We start from the raw sequence: 17,534 nt of genomic DNA on the forward strand, positions 1-17,534 counted from the left end.
GTGATAAACATTCTGAGAAGGATTGTGGCCGGGATGAAGGAACGTTTCTCTAATAAACATTCTGAGCTGCAGCCTCTGAGAAGGATGTGGCTGGAATGAAGGAACGTTTCTCTGATAATATTTTGCTATTATGATTACCCATAATCCTCTTTCAATCATAATGGATGAAACCAGAGAAAAACAAAACCACTTTTACTGCCATATGCCTTCAGTCTTCAGCTACTGAATCAACGATTAACCTTTTGTGCACAAAGCTTACAAATTAGTTGCATCTCCTATATATATATATATATATATATATATATATATATATATATATATATATATATATATATATATATGACTGTGTGGGTGTGCCTGTTCCCTTGAAACTACAAGAGCCAAGTCTTAATTATCATTCCCTTGAAACCTCGAGAAAAATAAACAATGAAAATTATTTTTTTTTTCTGAAATATCTATATATTTAGTGCCGAAGTGGACATTGCACTATATACTGCTTCTCAAACTATATAATTTTGAAGTTCTTTTTATAGGAAATAGTCATCAAGTCTATCAGTACTTTATAGAAGTTTTCTAACCTCTAGAGGCACTATCTTCTCCCCTTCAAGAAGCACTTTATAGAAGTTTTATAGGCCAGTGCTTTATATACTACCTCCCGCAAATAGTAAAATCCCTAAACTCTAGAGGCAATATATTCTCCCATTCAAGTAGCACTTTATAGAAGTTTTATAGGACATTGCAATTCAAAACCTCTGGAGGTACTATATTCTCCCCTTCAAGAAGCACTTGACAGAGGTTTTATAGGACATTGCCCTACATACTACCCTCTAGAACAGTGGTTCTTAAGCCCTGGGTCGCGACCCGCCAATCCATTTTATTGGGTCGCTAAGGGTTTGCAGAAAATTATTATTTTCCCACTACAAATATATTATAATTGTGTACTATAATAATTAAAATTCATGATGCATTGTTTTAGGATTCTAAGCAGACCATGATTAAATAAAAACTCCAAAGCAGAAAATTTATTTGAAGTGTTTTGAAATTTCAATGTAAAACCAACTCAAGGTTATTCTCTCAAATGTGCTCTGACTTTGATTCTACACATATGCATCTATTGTACCACTCTGAAGTTAGGTGGCTGTCACGAGGAAAGTTTCTTCAACGATTGCTTGATTTGCGGACTGAGACCGAGATGTTTCTGACTGAAAAGAAACATCAATTGGCCCACAAATTCTCAGATTCAAACTGGTTGATGCAAGTAGCATATCTTGCAGATATATTTGCTGAGATTAATTCCCTGAATATGTCAATGCAAGGTCGTGATCAGACATTAGTTGGGCTTTCTGAGAAACTGTCATCATTCAAAGGAAAACTGAAGTTGTGGATGAATAAAGTAAAGGAAGGAAAAACAGCATAATTTCCCTCCCTAAATATACTTCTGAAGAACGAAAACTATTCTCTCAGCCAAGACAGTATTGTGCAACACATGTCCAAGCTGGTCACAGAATTTGACCATTACATTCCAGAAAATGCACATAAATACAGTAGGATCAGAAACCCATTCAACATTGAAGCTGAAGGCCTACCTGAGGAAATGTCAAACATCAACAACCTACAGGAGCAGCTCATTGAGATCCAGAGTGATGAAGCACTTCATTATGATTTTAAAAAGCAACATGAATCACTAACCTCATTTTGGATAAAAGTGTACAAAGAAAAACCAATTCTTGGAGGTGAAGCCATGAAAGCCCTCCTTCCATTTGCTACAACATATGTGTGTGAGGCATGATTTTCTGCCCTGACAGTCACAAAGACCAAGTACAGAAACCGCCTACAACCTGAGGATTATCTGAGATGCAGTCTAACATCAAAATTACCCAGATTTGAGGAGCTCGTCAACACACTTCAGTGTCAAGGTTCTCACTGATTATAAGAGTAGTAGCACATTACATGTCAAGTTCTGAATAATTTGAATTTCTCTCTCCACAGGGATATATCGCAGCCTAATTATTCTATTTAATTTTATAACATGAAACCCAAACATACCTTTTTGTTTTTGTGAGGCTAGCAATTATATGTTTGTATATTTTTTTTCCATATATCACTGTTATTTATATGTGCTACTTGTATTAATAAACATCCCAGCATGTAATTTTGTTTCTGTAACCCGCTTTTAAAAGCATTATCATATTACTTATAAAGACAATTTGTATATCTAAGTAGGCTTGGGTCGCCATGGTTGATTTGTGCAAATTTTTGGGTCGCCGCCAAAAAAGGTTAAGAACCACTGCTCTAGAATATGCAATTCACAACCTCTAGAGGTACTATATTCTCCCCGTCAAGAAGCACTTTACAGAGGTTTTATAAGAACACCCTCAATTTACCTATAACCTCTCACTCTCAAACCTTCTCTGATTGTCACAGGTGCTACAGAGTCCCGAATTGGGCAGGTACATGGTAGCGTCCCGCGACCTGAAGGCTGGAGACGTGATATTGAAAGAGGACCCGATTGTTGTTGGACCAAAACAGATCACCGAACCCGTGTGTCTGGGTTGCTACAAGAGGGTAGACGGATCCTACAGGTGGGTGTTGTTTACATATATATATATGTATACACCATAGCTGAATTCTTCTTTATTCTCATTTCTATATGGGGTCGCTGTTTCTAGTCAGCCTTCTCCTTCTTCCTCTGTCCTGTACATCTTGTTCTCTTAGACCCTTTTCTTTCATGTCATTCAATAATTTATCTTTCCGTCTGAACGTTGGCCTTCCCCTCCATCTTCTGCCCTCCACCTCCATGTTCATAACCCTCTTACATATGTGTTCATCTTCTCTCCTCATGTGACACCAGAGCTGAATTAACATGAATATATTTCGCAAAATTAGTGAGATTTCATATCTGTAGTTTTAAGTAAACGGAGGTTTGATACTTTCCTTGAAAATCAGTGGATATGATCACTCTACTGTAGTCTTCTTTCGTTCATCCCCACAGGTGCCAAAAATGCCACTGGCCCCTGTGCAGTCCACAGTGTGAAAGGTCACCGGACCACTTGCCCGAGTGCGTAGTAGGAGCAGAAATTGGGTCGCCAATCGAAATTTCCAATTTCGATGAACCGAACCATTTTTATGAGGTCGTTTTCCCTCTCAGGTGAGTTGTGGAGATTTTTGCAGTCTTAGGTGAATTATTTTTGAGAGGTGTCAATCTTTTTTTCTGAAGATTTTTGGCTTAGTAGATTGGAGATAGGAATTGTGGACGGGTTTAGTTACTAGAATGATATTCTTGAATGTACCACTATACTACTGGCAGCTTTTGTCACCTATACATGGTGATAAAATATGTTCTTTGGCTTGAATGTTAATATTTTGCAATCTGGAAAATCTACTGTATGAGCTTCCTTGTTGTAGAGCAATCACCCTTTCATAACTTATCAAGACCGTCCCTTTTTGCTCATATCTTTAAAACTCTTTTCTGGTGGTTAACTATGTCAGGCTTCACTCTTTCTCTGTCTTTTCTGATGCCATGGCTCCACTCTTTCTCTGTCTTTTCTGATGCCATGGCTCCACTCTTTCTCTGTCTTTTCTGATGCCATGGCTTCACTCTTCCTCTAACAGATGCCTGGCCCTCAAGAAGAAGTCGCCCAGGAAGTATGAGCAAGTCTTAGCACTGGACAACCACTACGAAGACAGGAAGGGAACCCACGTCTACGCAGAGAATCAGAAGAGCATCGTCAACATGCTCCGCAACTACTTCTTCCTCCAACAGTTCCCAGTCGAGGATATAGACAGCTCCGAAAAGTCGATACACAACATGACGGGTATCATAGACGTGAACGCCCTCGAAATCAGACTGCCTGAGTCGGAAATCCTGGGCCTGTTCCCCAATTTCGCCATGATGGAGCATTCTTGCACGCCCAACACAAAGCACACCTTCACAGACAGCCGCCAAGTCGTTCTGAAGGCTGCTGTCGACATCAAAGCTGGAGAACACCTCAGCACGATGTACACCCACATTCTCTGGGGCACGCTCGCTCGGAGAGACCACCTGAAGCACAGCAAATACTTCATGTGCACTTGTTTCAGATGCTCTGACCCAACTGAACTGGGCACAAACTTCTCAACACTCCGCTGCAAGAGTTGTACCAATGGCTTCATGCTCTCCGCAGCACCTCTCGACGAGCTAGCAGACTGGATCTGTACTTCGTGTAACGCAACCATCAAGAGTGCAGAAGTCACTGACATTAACCTGAAGTTAGGTGAAGAAGTCGAGAGAACTTTGGGAGCACCTACCGTGCCACTCCTCGAGGAACTTCTACAGAAGCACGGTAAGACCACGGTCCATCCAAATCATTTCCACTTGTTTGCAACTCGGCACACCCTCCTGCAGATGTACGGCAGAGACCCTGCATATGCCAACGAAGACTACATGAAGAAGAAAGAGAGGATGTGCCAAGACTTCCTGAAGGTTTGCACTGCTCTGGATCCAGGCATGTCGAGATTAGCACCATACGCGGGAGTTGCTCTGTACGAGTACCACTTGGCTGTGCTCTCTCGCACCCGACACGACCAAGACGCTCGCCAGACTGACCCCGCGGCTCTGAAGAAGGACGTTGAAACAGCTAAAGCTCTCCTGCAACAGTGCATAAAAGTGCTACAAGAAGAACCCAAGGATCAGCCGGAGGGTCAACTATGTCAGGTGGCTCAACAGAATCTCATAGAACTGAGACAGTGGGAGGCCAATCTTTCTCGTCTTGATCTCCACTTGCATCCTTCGATGAGAGTCGGCAGTCTACTAAATGACACCTAGATCAAGATAATGCGGAGGATATATTATAACCTAGCTCTAGACCTTCTATTGGAGATGGGTGTCTTCCTTATTGTGGCAACTGGTTTGCGCATGGGTACCTTCCAAATTGCATACTTGTCCCCCCTCAAAAAGTTCCAACACTTAGCTCTCTTCTTCCCCTGGATGGTCCCGGTTTCAGAGATTCGTGCTCTACTGGCAAAGTGAAACCTTGTTTATGTCTCGATGTTCGTCGTCTGCCGCTGGATTAACGGCTCTTTCTCAAGATGTTACAGAGTCCTGTTGATTGAAGGTTTTGTTGACAAAAAATGGGAAGATACATAATATGTGAGAGGAGAAGCATCCCCTAGTCTGTGAATATATTTGGGAAAAGATTTGTAAATATACGTAGGTCATAGAGATATGCAGACACACTTCAGTGATATAGTGTTCTCTTTTTTTACAGTCATTTTACATTTCTAATTGCTCAGAAGATTTATTGTTTTGTCTGTATAATATGAAGATAAGAAGATATGTTTGTTGCATCAGCTCACAATTTATGTTTCAATTTTTTTTTAGTTCATGTGAATCAATGAATGAAAGTGAATATCTTTGCATATCTCCAGCCATGCCAATATCCACAGTTTTTAATTTCTTTTTTTATTTATTGTCTTTCTTGGTCAGTGATTGCTGTGTGTTATACCTTGTTGATTTTTCTCTTTTGTTAAGAGTAGTAAATGTACCATGTAATGAGATGTGTTTGTTTATCCGTTGTTACATATTTCCCAGAATGACAAGAACTGAAATGATGAAGTTTCACGTCTTTAACTTTGTTTTCAAAGCAAATTAGTGAAGTAGATTTAAATAGTTAGAAAACCTAAGTAGTGAAGTTTCTATTATAAAATAATTAATGCTGTCTAAACTCATAGGTGTCACTCATGACGTCACTGCTGCTCCTAGTGAATGCTTATTGTAGACCTAAGACATACCAAGTCTAGAGACTAGAAATTCTGAAAGACCTTTGCTCAACAGAGTGTACAGGGAGTGAAAATTCTATGAAAGACCTTGTCCTACAGTGTAGCGACTAGGAATCTTATGAAAGACCTTGTCCCACAGTCTAGTGACTAGGAATTCTATGAAAGACCTTGTCGTACAGAATAGTAACTAGGAATTCTGTGAAAGACCTTGTCATACAGTCTAGTGACTAGAATTTTATGAAAGACGTTGTCCCACAGTCTAGCGACTAGGAATTCTATGAAAGACCTTGTCCTACAAAGGTATAGTTGCAGAATTATTCCTCCTAGGTCCAGATCACTTACAGTAATGTTGCAAGCAGTTTCCAGGCCTTCAAGTGGTCAAGTATTCTTTGTATTTTCTGGAACAATACATGTACATATAAATACATACACACACACACACACACACACACACACATATATATATATATATATATATATATATATATATATATATATATATATACATTGATTCATTCATGTCACCTTGTGTTTAGGTATTGTCGAGTTACGTAATATGGAGAGAGAGAGAGAGAGAGAGAGCAGAGAGAGAGAGAGAGAGAGAGATGACGAGAGAGAGAGGAGAGAGAGAGAGAGAGAGAGAGAGAGAGACGGCTACTTCCCCGTCTTCAACACGTGTATTTATTTATAGGCAGATTGTGTATATATATATATATATATATATATATTATATATAATCATATATTATATAATATATATACTCTATATAATAAGCTATTATGAACAATAATACTCTATGAACAAGAGAGCAGTCTTATGAGAGAGAGAGAGAGAGAGAGAGAGAGAGAGAGAGAGAGAGAGAGAGAGAGAGAGAGAGAGAGAGCATACTTACAACCATCCCATCGTCAACTTGGCGCTGAAATAGATTTAATGAGCGCAAAAATAGTATAACACCAGCGGCCACGCTACTTGACCGTTCTCCTACACCGAATGACGTGCCCCTCATTTCGTTATATTGCGAACGTTACGGACGTCCATAACGTAAAGCAACGTACAGTTAACGAAGATGTCGCCATTTTCATTGGATCTGTGATAACCGTTGCTGTACGATAGTTATTTTCTTTTTTATTCTAGCCATATTTATGTGCCAAGAAGTTGAGCGCTGCCTGACGTACGACTCAGAGGCTATCTGTCTAGTGGTTTGTAAATCGCCATGACTTATATAGAATGCGCATTATTTACTAAATAATATAACTAAATACCCTATTACGCCCATGTAGCGTTACAGAACCGCTGTGATATCCGTTACCGTACGAATATTTGTCCATACAGCGAGCGGGTGCCAAGTCAGGTCGCTCTGCCAGACGGACGATACAAGGGAAAACAATCTTGGCACGGGTCCCGGGGCATTGCACGGGGCGTTACAGAGGGCACGCGAACGTGAGAGAGAGAGAGAGAGGGGGAGATAGAGAGAAAGAGAAAGAGAGAGGTGAGTAACAGCTGAGGCTTAGTGGGAGAGAAAGAGAGAGGGAGAGAAAGAGAGAGGCAAGCAGAGGGCGCCACGTGCGGTAATGGTCTGTCTTTGACCATCTCTAGTCGTCTGCTGTCGTACGTGTCTGTGTGTGTGTGTCTCTTGTGGAATACGCCCTTCGAGAATCATCTGTTGAAGAAAAGTAAGATTTTAAAACCCTCTCCTCTTCAGTATTCTTCAGAATTCTTCACCAAGAAGCTTCATTTACCTGTTAGAACACCATAGAAGTGTTGTACTAAAGTGTTCTCGAGGAGTTCTTTCATTCAAGTTTTATTTAATATTATCCTAGACCAAGAAGCTTTATTTACCTTTCAGCAGAACACTGGAGAGGTGTTGTACTATAGTGTTCTCGAAGAGTTCTTTCATTCAAGTGTTATTTAATATTATCTTAGACCAAGAAGCTTTATTTATCTTTTAGAACACCGGAGAAGTGTTGTACTATAGTGTTCCCGAGGAGTTATTTCATTCAAGTGTTCTTTGATATTATCCTAGAATACCAGAAAGAGCTTACTAGTCTCTGAGAAAAATATTATGAGAAAAAAGTAAGCTATTTCAACGTCTTTCTCTACAATATTCTTTAGAATTCTTCGTGGAAGCTTTACTTAAACTGCTAGAATACTCGAAGGAACTCATTCGCCTCTGAAAAATGTTTTTTTTTTAAATAAAGTGCCCTCCAATCTTCTTTAGATGAGTTTGTGGTGCCTACCCTCCCCCTCAAACACCACCCCCAGGGGTGAGGTGAGGAGGAAGTGGGGTTCAATGCAAACAAAGGAGCGGTGGTGGCGTTGACTGATTGGTGTCACTGGGTATTTCTGGGTATTTTTGTACTGTGACTTTCTCGCGTATTTGATTAATTGTGGACGTAATTATACACATTTTATGAAAGTGCTTTATCTCTGGCTACTTCTGGTCATTTATGGGTATTTCTGGTCATTTCCTGGGCATTTTTGGGTCTTCCTGGGCGTTTGTGGGGATATCTGTGAATTTCTGGGAATTTTTGGGCATTTCTGGCCTTCCTGGGCATTTTTTGGTATTTCATGGGCATTTCGAGGTATTTCTTTACATTCATCGGTATAACTGGGTATTTCTGGGCCTTGGCCTTCCTGGGCATTTCTGGGCATTCCTGGACATTTCCGAACCTTCCTGGGCAATTTTGGGCATTTCTGGGTATTCCCTGGCATTTATGGGCATTTCCTGAGTCTATCTGGGCATTTCTAGGCATTCCGGGGCATTCTTGGTTTTTCTGGGAATTTCTGGGCCTTCCTGGGCATTCCTGGGTTTTTTTAAGGGCTTCCTGGGTATTACCTGGCTATTTCCTGGGCATTTCTGGGCATTTTTAGGGCATATTTCTGGGCATTTCTTGGTAGTGAATTTCATAAGTATTGCGTTATCAATGGACGTAAATGTATGCAGATTTACAAGTAACCAGTATTATAGAAAGGAAGTGAAGCAGAAGAGAAATAGAGAGAAACAAGGAGGAAAGGGATGTAGCGTGGACGAGAATGAAGTGGGAATAGAGATGGAAAGGATTAACTGCCATCAAGTGTTTGACGAAAGAGTAAGATATATAAGTGAATAGTGTGAGAATTCATTATTGTTACTGAATCAAGAAGTCTGTCAATGTATTATTTTTGGGTTCAGCTTTAAGAAAATAATAATAGTAATAATAATAATAATGATAATAATAATAATAATAATAATAATATAAATAAAATAATAATAATAATAATAATAATAATAATAATAATAATAATAATAATAATAATAATAATAATAATAATAATATTTGGAAGAAGACCCTCTTTTAAACAAATTCTGTTGAATAGAATGGCAGAATTCAGCGAATCAATCTTTTATTAGAAAAATAGAAAAGATGATATATAAGATTAAATCGCTGAATTCTACCATTTTATTCAACAGAATAATAATGAAATCCATACAGCAATTTAAGTAAATTTTAGCAGTTAAAAGAACAACAACAATCAACAATGACATTAATAAATACAAACGCATATATTAATTTAAGTAATGTTTTCCGAATAATAATAAAATCCATACAACAATTTACGAAGATTTTTGCAGTTAAATAATAATAATAATAATAATAATAATAAAGTTCAAATCAATATATTAATTTAAGTAATGTTTTCCGAATGTAATAATAATAATAATAATAATAACTAGTTTCTCCTATTAAAACAAAACAGTTATAAATAAATAACTTAAGAAACCAACAAAAACCCATTTATTCATCTATTCAATTATCTCGCACCGCAGGCATGGGTGGGCCATCCAGCGCGGGCGAAGAGGGCGGGAACGGCGAGTGCGCTTCCTGTGGGCGGCCGGCGGAGACCAAGTGCACGGGGTGCCGAAATGTTTACTACTGCGGGCGTGAGTGCCAGAAGAAGGGCTGGCCCAATCACAAGGACGTCTGCAGACCGTTCACTGTTAAGTCTCGTCTGGTTTTATCTGTTAAATATATTTCAATTTAATTTAAATATTTAATCATAAATAGTCTGTTTAAATTTAAAAAGGACAAAAATAAAAGACCTAATAAAGCTTTAAAAACATTTCAATTTAGACACAACATTTTACCATAAATAGTGTATTTAAAAAATAAAAGGACAAAAAAGAAGCCTAAAAACGGTTTAAAAATATTTCAATTTAGATACAATATTTTTACCATAAATAGTTATTTGAATTAAAATTATACCTGTTCAAAGTTTTTATGGTGCATTCATTTATTTCTATATATATATATATATATACTATGTGATATATATATATATATATATTATATATATAATATATATATAATAAAAGCCCATAAAAACGCCAAAATATATAGTATAGAAAGTAAGTGCTATATTTCAGACTGCTCTCTCTCTCTCTCTCTCTCTCTCTCTCTCATCTCTCGTCGTCTCTCTCTCTCTCTCTTCTCTCTCTCTCTCTCTCTCTCTCATTCAGGTAGGTGACGAATGAGAAAAGTTACAGAAAAGGCAGTATTTATACCAAAGTGATCCATGCACTGAAATATAGTACTTTTTTTCTAATATTTTGGCGTTTTTATGGGCTCCTTTTATTAGATGGAATTCTGTTGTAATAAGATTTTTACCAGCTATATATATATATATATATATATATATATATATATATATGTAAACATATATATATACATATATATATATATATATATATATATATATATATATATGACTCGTAAAAATCTTATTACAACAGAATTCCATCTAATAAAAGGAGCCCATAAAAACGCCAAAATATTAGAAAATAAGTACTATATTTCAGTGCATGGATCACTGTATATTACTGCCTTTTCTGTAACTTTTCTCATTCGTTACCTACCTGAAGAGAGAGAGAGAGAGAAAGAGAGAGAGAGCAGTCTCTGAAATATAGCACTTACTTTCTATATATTTTGGCGTTTTTATGGGCGGTTTTATTTTATTAAATATATATATATATATATATATATATATATATATATATATATATATATATATATATATATATATATATATATATATAAAGAAATAAATGAATGCACCATAAAAACTTTGAACAGGTATATTTTAATTCAAATAAACTATTTATGGTAAAAATATTGTATCTAAATTGAAATATTTTTAAACCGTTTTTAGGCTTCTTTTTTGTCCTTTTGTTTTTTTAAATATACTATTTATGGTAAAATGTTTGTGTCTAAATTGAAATGTTTTTAAAGCTTTATTAGGTCTTTTATTTTTGTCCTTTTTAAATTTAAACAGACTATTTATGATAAAATATTTAAATTAAATTGAAATATTTTTAATAACATATATATATATATATATATATATATATATATAGTATGTATGTATGATGTATATATATATATATACATATATATATATATATATATATATATATATATATATATATATATATATGATTTTTTTACTATTGATTTCCTTTTCCTTGCAGTGCTTACTGAAGCCCATTCAATGCTGCAAAAGCTAATTCCAGCTGAATTGTATTTGCAGCCACAAACATGAGTCACTAATTATGCTAAAAGCAAATTAACAATTCAGTATATCTAATAATTCAATAATTTTACTAACCTCCCCCTTATGCCATCAGATCAGCAAGAACCAGAAGTGCGGGAGGCACCTCGTGGCGTCACGGGACTTGGAGGTCGACGACCTCATCATCACGGAGGCGCCCTTGGTCCTCGGCCCGAAGCAGGACACAGAACCCGTTTGCCTGGGATGCTACAAGAGGATCTCAGGGAATTACAGGTACGATACGGGTCAGGGATATGTTTGCATATGAGGGACCACTGTATGTATATGTATATATATATTTATAGATGGTACAAGAGCATCTCATGAAATTACAATTAAATTACAGGTATATTTAATAAAAGGACCTTATAAAAATGTATATATATATTTATAGATGGTACAAGAGAATCTCATGAAATTACAATAAAGTTGCAGGTATATCTAATAAAAGGACCCTATAAAATTGCCAAAATATAGAAAGTAAATAAGTACTATATTTCAGCGACTGCTGAAGGGAGAGACAGCAGTCTCTGAAATATAGTACTTATTTACTTTTTATATTTTGGCGTTTTTATGGGCTCCTTTTATTAGATGGAATTCTGAGGTAACATAACATTTTTACCAGTCATATATACTTTTGCACATACATCCTTATGTGCACATTACATTTCTACACATCAAAACACTGACGAACTCATATAACATCTTGGGGGTTACTCACAGATGTTCCCGCTGTACGTGGCCCATGTGTGGGCCGAAATGTGAATCTTCCCCAGAACATCAGCCCGAATGTGATGTGACGAGGGCTGCCAGTCTGAACATCCCTCTGGATGATGTGGATTCCCCAAATCACCTTTACGAGGTTATCACTGTTCTCAGGTGAGTCTGTATGTGTGTCTTTCTCTCAGTCAGTCTTCTCGTCTGATCTAAGTGTGGTGGAGGGAAATGCTTTCTATAATAGAGAATATAATTTGACTGGGCTAGACTTTCTCTAATGGAGTTAAATCTAGGTAGGTTGTGCTTTCTTTAACTGAGTGAAAATTAGCTACTTTATGCTTTCTTGAATTGAGTAGAATCTAGCTGGGCTGCTATTTCTTTACTAGAGTATGATCTGAATAGATTATGCGTTCTTTAATACAGAAAAATCTTGCTAACGGCCTTTGCTTCCTATATATATATATATATATATATATATATATATATATATATATATATATATATATATATATATATACACATACATTGACCATTTATTTACTGCTTTTCGACGCAAACGATCGAATAATCATGTCAACAGGGTTACCTGTATGTCAGATATAAATAAATAGTTTTTGTTGTTGTATCTAGAATATACACGATTCAGATATATTATAAAAATAAAACAAATTATTTTACTTACCACGTTTGTAATGTTGGTTCTCTGCAGTTTCGTGCACCAGATCCTGAAGCGAAGATTGTTAAAGAATTCTCAAATAGTACCATGCACCACCACATCATCTGATCCCATTAATTCTTAATTCACGATTTCACAAATGCAGATCGGACCGTTTCTTGTGATTTCAAATTCAGGAACTTTGCATAACTGCTATTTCTTTTTATAGAACTTCTGTCCTTTCTCTATTACGTTTGGGGGAACTTTTCACACTGAAGAGTTAAAATTTTAAAAGCACTGTTTTGAGCAACACCCCCACTTACTTTTGTTTTTGATTAGGTGACATCTCGGAGGCAGCACTCGAACTAGAAACATTTGTATAGTTGAATAAATCCACCTGAAGTGGTCTCGAGGAGAGTTCAAAGCCACGAATACACAGAAGCACTTGTTATGTAAAAACGACGCTACTTCTAGAGAGAACTTTGACTAGAACTATTCAAGCTAACAGGACTATAGGGTAGTACACGTGCTATACTACTAGGTGGTAAGGTACAGTTATGTAGTCTGTGAATATGGTTGAATTTATTAGTTTATTTTGATTTCTTTCTCTCTCAGATTCGAGTAATTTCTTGTTTTCTAAGTTCTTTTATTTCCAGCCCCTATGCCAGAAGAGATTGTCTCTCACTGGCTCTGACTCCCAGCTCAGAGCTGTATCTACATATTAATTTTTTAGCAAGTAATTGTTGCTTCTACTCCAGGTGAATCCAAATACTCACTTTCTCACAAGTAATTGTTGTTTCTACTCCAGGTGAGTCCAAATACTCAGCTTCCCACAAGTAATTGTTGCTTCTACTCCAGGTGTATCTAAATACACACTTTCTCACAAGTGATTGTTTTTTCTACTACAGGTGAATCCAAATACCCACTTTCTCACAAGTGATTATTGCTTCTACTCCAGGTGAATCCAAAAACACACTTTCTCACAGGTAATTGTTGCTTCTATTCCAGGTGAATACAAATACAAACTTTCTCACAAGTAATTGTTGCTTCTACCTCCAGGTGAATCCAAGTATTCACTTTCTCACAAGTAATTGTTGCTTCTACTCCAGGTGAAACCAAATACTTCAGCTTCTCCTGACCAGGAATCTCTTTTTTTATGCTCTAGGTGTCTCGTGTTGGCTGGAAAGGAACCAAAGCGCTGGAAGTCCGCTACTGAGAGGCTGAACAATCGTTACATGATGACAGCTGGGATGCCACAGTACTACCACAACGAGGAACACGTCGTTCAGGTGCTCAAGCACAAGTTCAAACTGGAGGAATACCCCGACATTGATGCGTCAGAGGCATCGATACAGAATGTGAGAGATGCTTTGTATTGGTTGTTATTTGGCTATAAACACACATACACAAATATATTTGTATGTGTACATAGAGATGCTTTTCATTGGTTGTTATTTGGCTATAAATACACATACACAATATATGTGTATATATATATTAAAAAAAGTTCCAGTAACTCGTGAAGGAGATAGGAAATGAGAGCAAATCTTAGGCAGAGTAAGGTTTATTTGAGTAATCCAAGTTCAGGATGCTGGATATAGGATGGTTGAAGAAGTAAAAAGCTTAGTAATAACAGGTCTTTGGGTCCAGGAGTTACAGAACAGGTGAAAAACAGAATGAGTGAAAAATGGGATTTAGCAGGGTTTCTGAAATCGTATATGTGAAGTTGTATTAGTTTTCTTTATTCCTGTATATTCAAGCTTTAGTAAGGATTAGTTGAGCTCTAAAGGATTTTTCCCCTCATAAATATCCATTTAGGAATAATCCTCAATTTTACTTGTCTTACACAAACCAATTTTTATTCTCATATTCTGCCTTTGTTTTGGGTACATCAATAATCTTCTCCCATGTTCCCACAGGCCCTCGGTTTATTGCAATTCAACAATGTGCCTACAAAGACAGCCTATGCAGAAGTGCAAGCAATATACCCCATGGCTTCTCTGGCAAGTCACTCCTGTGTTCCAAACACCAAGCCCATTTTCAAGGTAAGAGTTAGGGTGCGTCCGCAGTGCCGTAAAACGTGTCCTAGACACGTCTGAAGCTGTTTGCATCCATGCCATAGATAAGTTGACAAATGGTAAGGGGAGAAAGAGCCTTTGGCATGGGGCAGATAATCATATGAAGCACTTTGTAGAATTTACAACTGGTTATTGATTTGTATTCGACATGTTTGTTGTGTGTGTGTGTGATAATTTGCTGACATTTGTTTATGACGTTTTACTACAATCAGGATGCGGCCATAGTTTCTAATCTGATCTCCTGTTCTGAATCTGCCACAGGATAACAAAATGGACAGATGTCCTCCACTAGTGCCAAACAATTAACAATATCCTTCAACTTTCTGTCAGGACGGCAAGCTAACGCTGCAGGCATCAGACCCCATCAAACGGGGAGAACCCATAACGTCCATTTACGCCGACATCCTCTGGGGCACGAGGGCACGCAGGGACTACCTATGGCAGACGAGACTCTTCTGCTGCACCTGTAGGCGCTGCCGCGACCCCACAGAACTCAACACCTACTTCTCTGCTCTCATTTGCCGGAAGTGCTCCAAAATAATGCTGCCAATTGACCCACTGTCTGAATATGCCCCTTGGACTTGTGCGGAATGTTCAAATGAGGTATGTAGAGTAAGGTCAACTTCGTTTCTCTCTTGTATCATTTGTTGTGGTTACTGAGACTGAGAGTATTTCTTTCAAGTTCTGTTCTGCCCCTCTTCCTGTCATATTGACTTTAGATATATTTGCAGAAGTAAAGTAGAAATAGTGATAATCTCTATTCTACAGCAGATCAATCAAACTGACAGGACACCATATGGCTTAGTAGTAATCTGCATTCTACTGCAGATCAGTCATATTGACTGAGCACCATAATCAGCTGAATAGGATTACCCAAAGATTAACTGTACCATCCATTCTTGGAACCCAACAGATGAGTATAGAAGAAGCACTGCGGACAACCCTATCCCTAGGTGCAGCCGTCGAGATAGCCCTCACCACCCCTACAATAGAGACGTTAGAAGCCCTTCAGAGCGAGTGGCTACCGAGAGTTCATCCTAACCACTACCATCTCCACGCAGTGAAACACTCGCTCCTCCAGCTCTACGGCCGCTCCAAGGAGAAAGCCGACCAGGAGGAGAAAGACGCGGCCCACTGGATTGAGATCGCCAAGAAGGAGAAGGCGTGCAAGGAGTTCCTGACCGTCTGCTCCCGCCTGGATCCCTCAACGTCTCACACCATACCCTTCGTGGGACTCACCTTCTACGAGCACCACAAGACGATCCTCCAGAATTCGCAGCGGCTCTTCTCGCAGGGGAAACTCACGACCCAGCAGCTGAAGAAGAGGATGCTGCTCTCGAAGGCTTTGCTGAAGAAGGCCATGGAGATCTTCAAACACGAGGCAGAGGACACGCCTGAGGGGCAACTTTACATTACCTGCGAGGAGGAGGTCATCCATATCGGGAAGTGGATGTTGGCTGTTGGGCTCATATAAGGAGTTTTCTAAACCGAATGAAGGAAAAGGAATTGTGTGAGAGTTTTTAATTGAATCTATTTGAACAAAAAATGTACATTGGCAAACCAAGAACACTGGTAATAACAAAAGCTTAGACACTATCTTCTTGCATGGAATGGAGTGGAAACTTAGGCATATGTATATCATATCTAAAATGTTATTTTACTATCAGATTAGTTTTCACAAGTTTACATCAAGATTGCCAAATTGAATATGATAGCCTGCATGTGTTTAACGCAATGAAATGAGAAATTAAGTAATTGAATTGGATAAGCACTAGAATATGATGGTAATACTAAAACACGATAAAGAATAATTTAGGACAGTCTTATGGTCAATTTGAAGTTTAGGTATTCAAAGTTAAGTATAAAAGTGACAGGAGTAGTTGCAACATCACGGAACTTTGGAAAAATGAAGAAAATGCGAATTTACGCCTTGATTTGAACATATCATGAATTTATTGAATATAAAAGATAAATCTAATTTATTTGATATAAAAGATTAAACATTTTAATTCCAAGACATTCTGTAATTGTGAAATAATGAGTTAAAGTAGATTTTTTCAAAATGTAGCAACTATTTGTAACCTTGCTCGATAGAAATGAATTATTTTTGTCATCATTAGGGTTATATTTATTAAAGGCCAAGTAGAAATTACAAGGATTTCTTTTCTCTTGTCCAGACTAACACTTACACATTGGTCGCACAAAACCTTGGTCCTGTATGAATGGGGTGCACATGTCTGAGTACTGGTCATCAGTTCTGTTAGATGCATTTGTTACCAAAGGTGACAAATTTGGGCTAATGAAAGCATAGGCTCTAAAAGTCTGGACTCTGTACTGCTTTGCTGTACAAGTCTTCACTACTTCTAGGTTGTTCATTCACAAGGACTGATACACCTCTTTGGTGGGGATGACAGAAATGTTAGAGGCCTAAAAGGGGTCAAAATTTTTAGCTACAGAACTCTGGAGTGCTGCTTGAACCCTTTCTGTATGAGTCTTTACTACTTCCAGGTTGTTCACAAGGACAGATACACCTCTTTGTTGAGAATGACAGAAATGTTTGAAGCCTAAAAGGGGCCAAAATTTTCAGCTATAGAACTCTTGAGTGCCACTTGAACCCTTGCTGTACGAGTCTTTACTACTTCCAGGTTATTCACAAGGACAGATACACCCCTTTGTTGGGAATGACAGAAAAGTTAGAAGCCTGAAAGGGGCCAAAAATTTCAGCTACAGAACTCTAGAGT

The 17,534-nt window shown here is 37.8% G+C and overlaps 2 protein-coding genes across 3 annotated transcripts in view; both read left to right on the forward strand.

Moving 5' to 3' along the window:
• The window catches only part of LOC135209187 (uncharacterized), a 13,078-nt gene extending 7,545 nt beyond the window's left edge, over positions 1–5,533 (forward strand). The window contains exons 3-5 of the mRNA XM_064241870.1: positions 2,425–2,582; positions 2,993–3,148; positions 3,613–5,533. Of these exons, the coding sequence (XP_064097940.1) occupies positions 2,425–2,582; positions 2,993–3,148; positions 3,613–4,804 (1,506 nt within the window). The 3' untranslated portion in view covers positions 4,805–5,533. The remainder of the gene's footprint in view (positions 1–2,424; positions 2,583–2,992; positions 3,149–3,612) is intronic.
• Positions 5,534–7,152: 1,619 nt separating this feature from the next.
• Positions 7,153–16,948, forward strand: LOC135209188 (SET domain-containing protein SmydA-8-like). Of its 2 annotated transcripts, none has more exons than XM_064241872.1 (8): positions 7,153–7,246; positions 9,566–9,735; positions 11,420–11,577; positions 12,067–12,222; positions 13,881–14,073; positions 14,635–14,760; positions 15,124–15,396; positions 15,707–16,948. In XM_064241872.1, the coding sequence occupies exons 2-8, from the start codon at positions 9,568–9,570 to the stop codon at positions 16,265–16,267; spliced, it is 1,635 nt and encodes a 544-aa protein (XP_064097942.1). In that variant the 5' UTR covers positions 7,153–7,246; positions 9,566–9,567; the 3' UTR covers positions 16,268–16,948. The 2 variants fall into 2 exon arrangements, with proteins under 2 accessions (XP_064097942.1, XP_064097941.1); XM_064241871.1 differs by lacking the exon at positions 7,153–7,246 and adding an exon at positions 7,273–7,430.
• The last annotated feature ends 586 nt before the right edge of the window (positions 16,949–17,534 follow it).

The sequence above is a fragment of the Macrobrachium nipponense genome, chromosome 37 (assembly GCF_015104395.2).
Source record: "Macrobrachium nipponense isolate FS-2020 chromosome 37, ASM1510439v2, whole genome shotgun sequence".
Lineage (NCBI taxonomy): Eukaryota > Metazoa > Arthropoda > Malacostraca > Decapoda > Palaemonidae > Macrobrachium > Macrobrachium nipponense.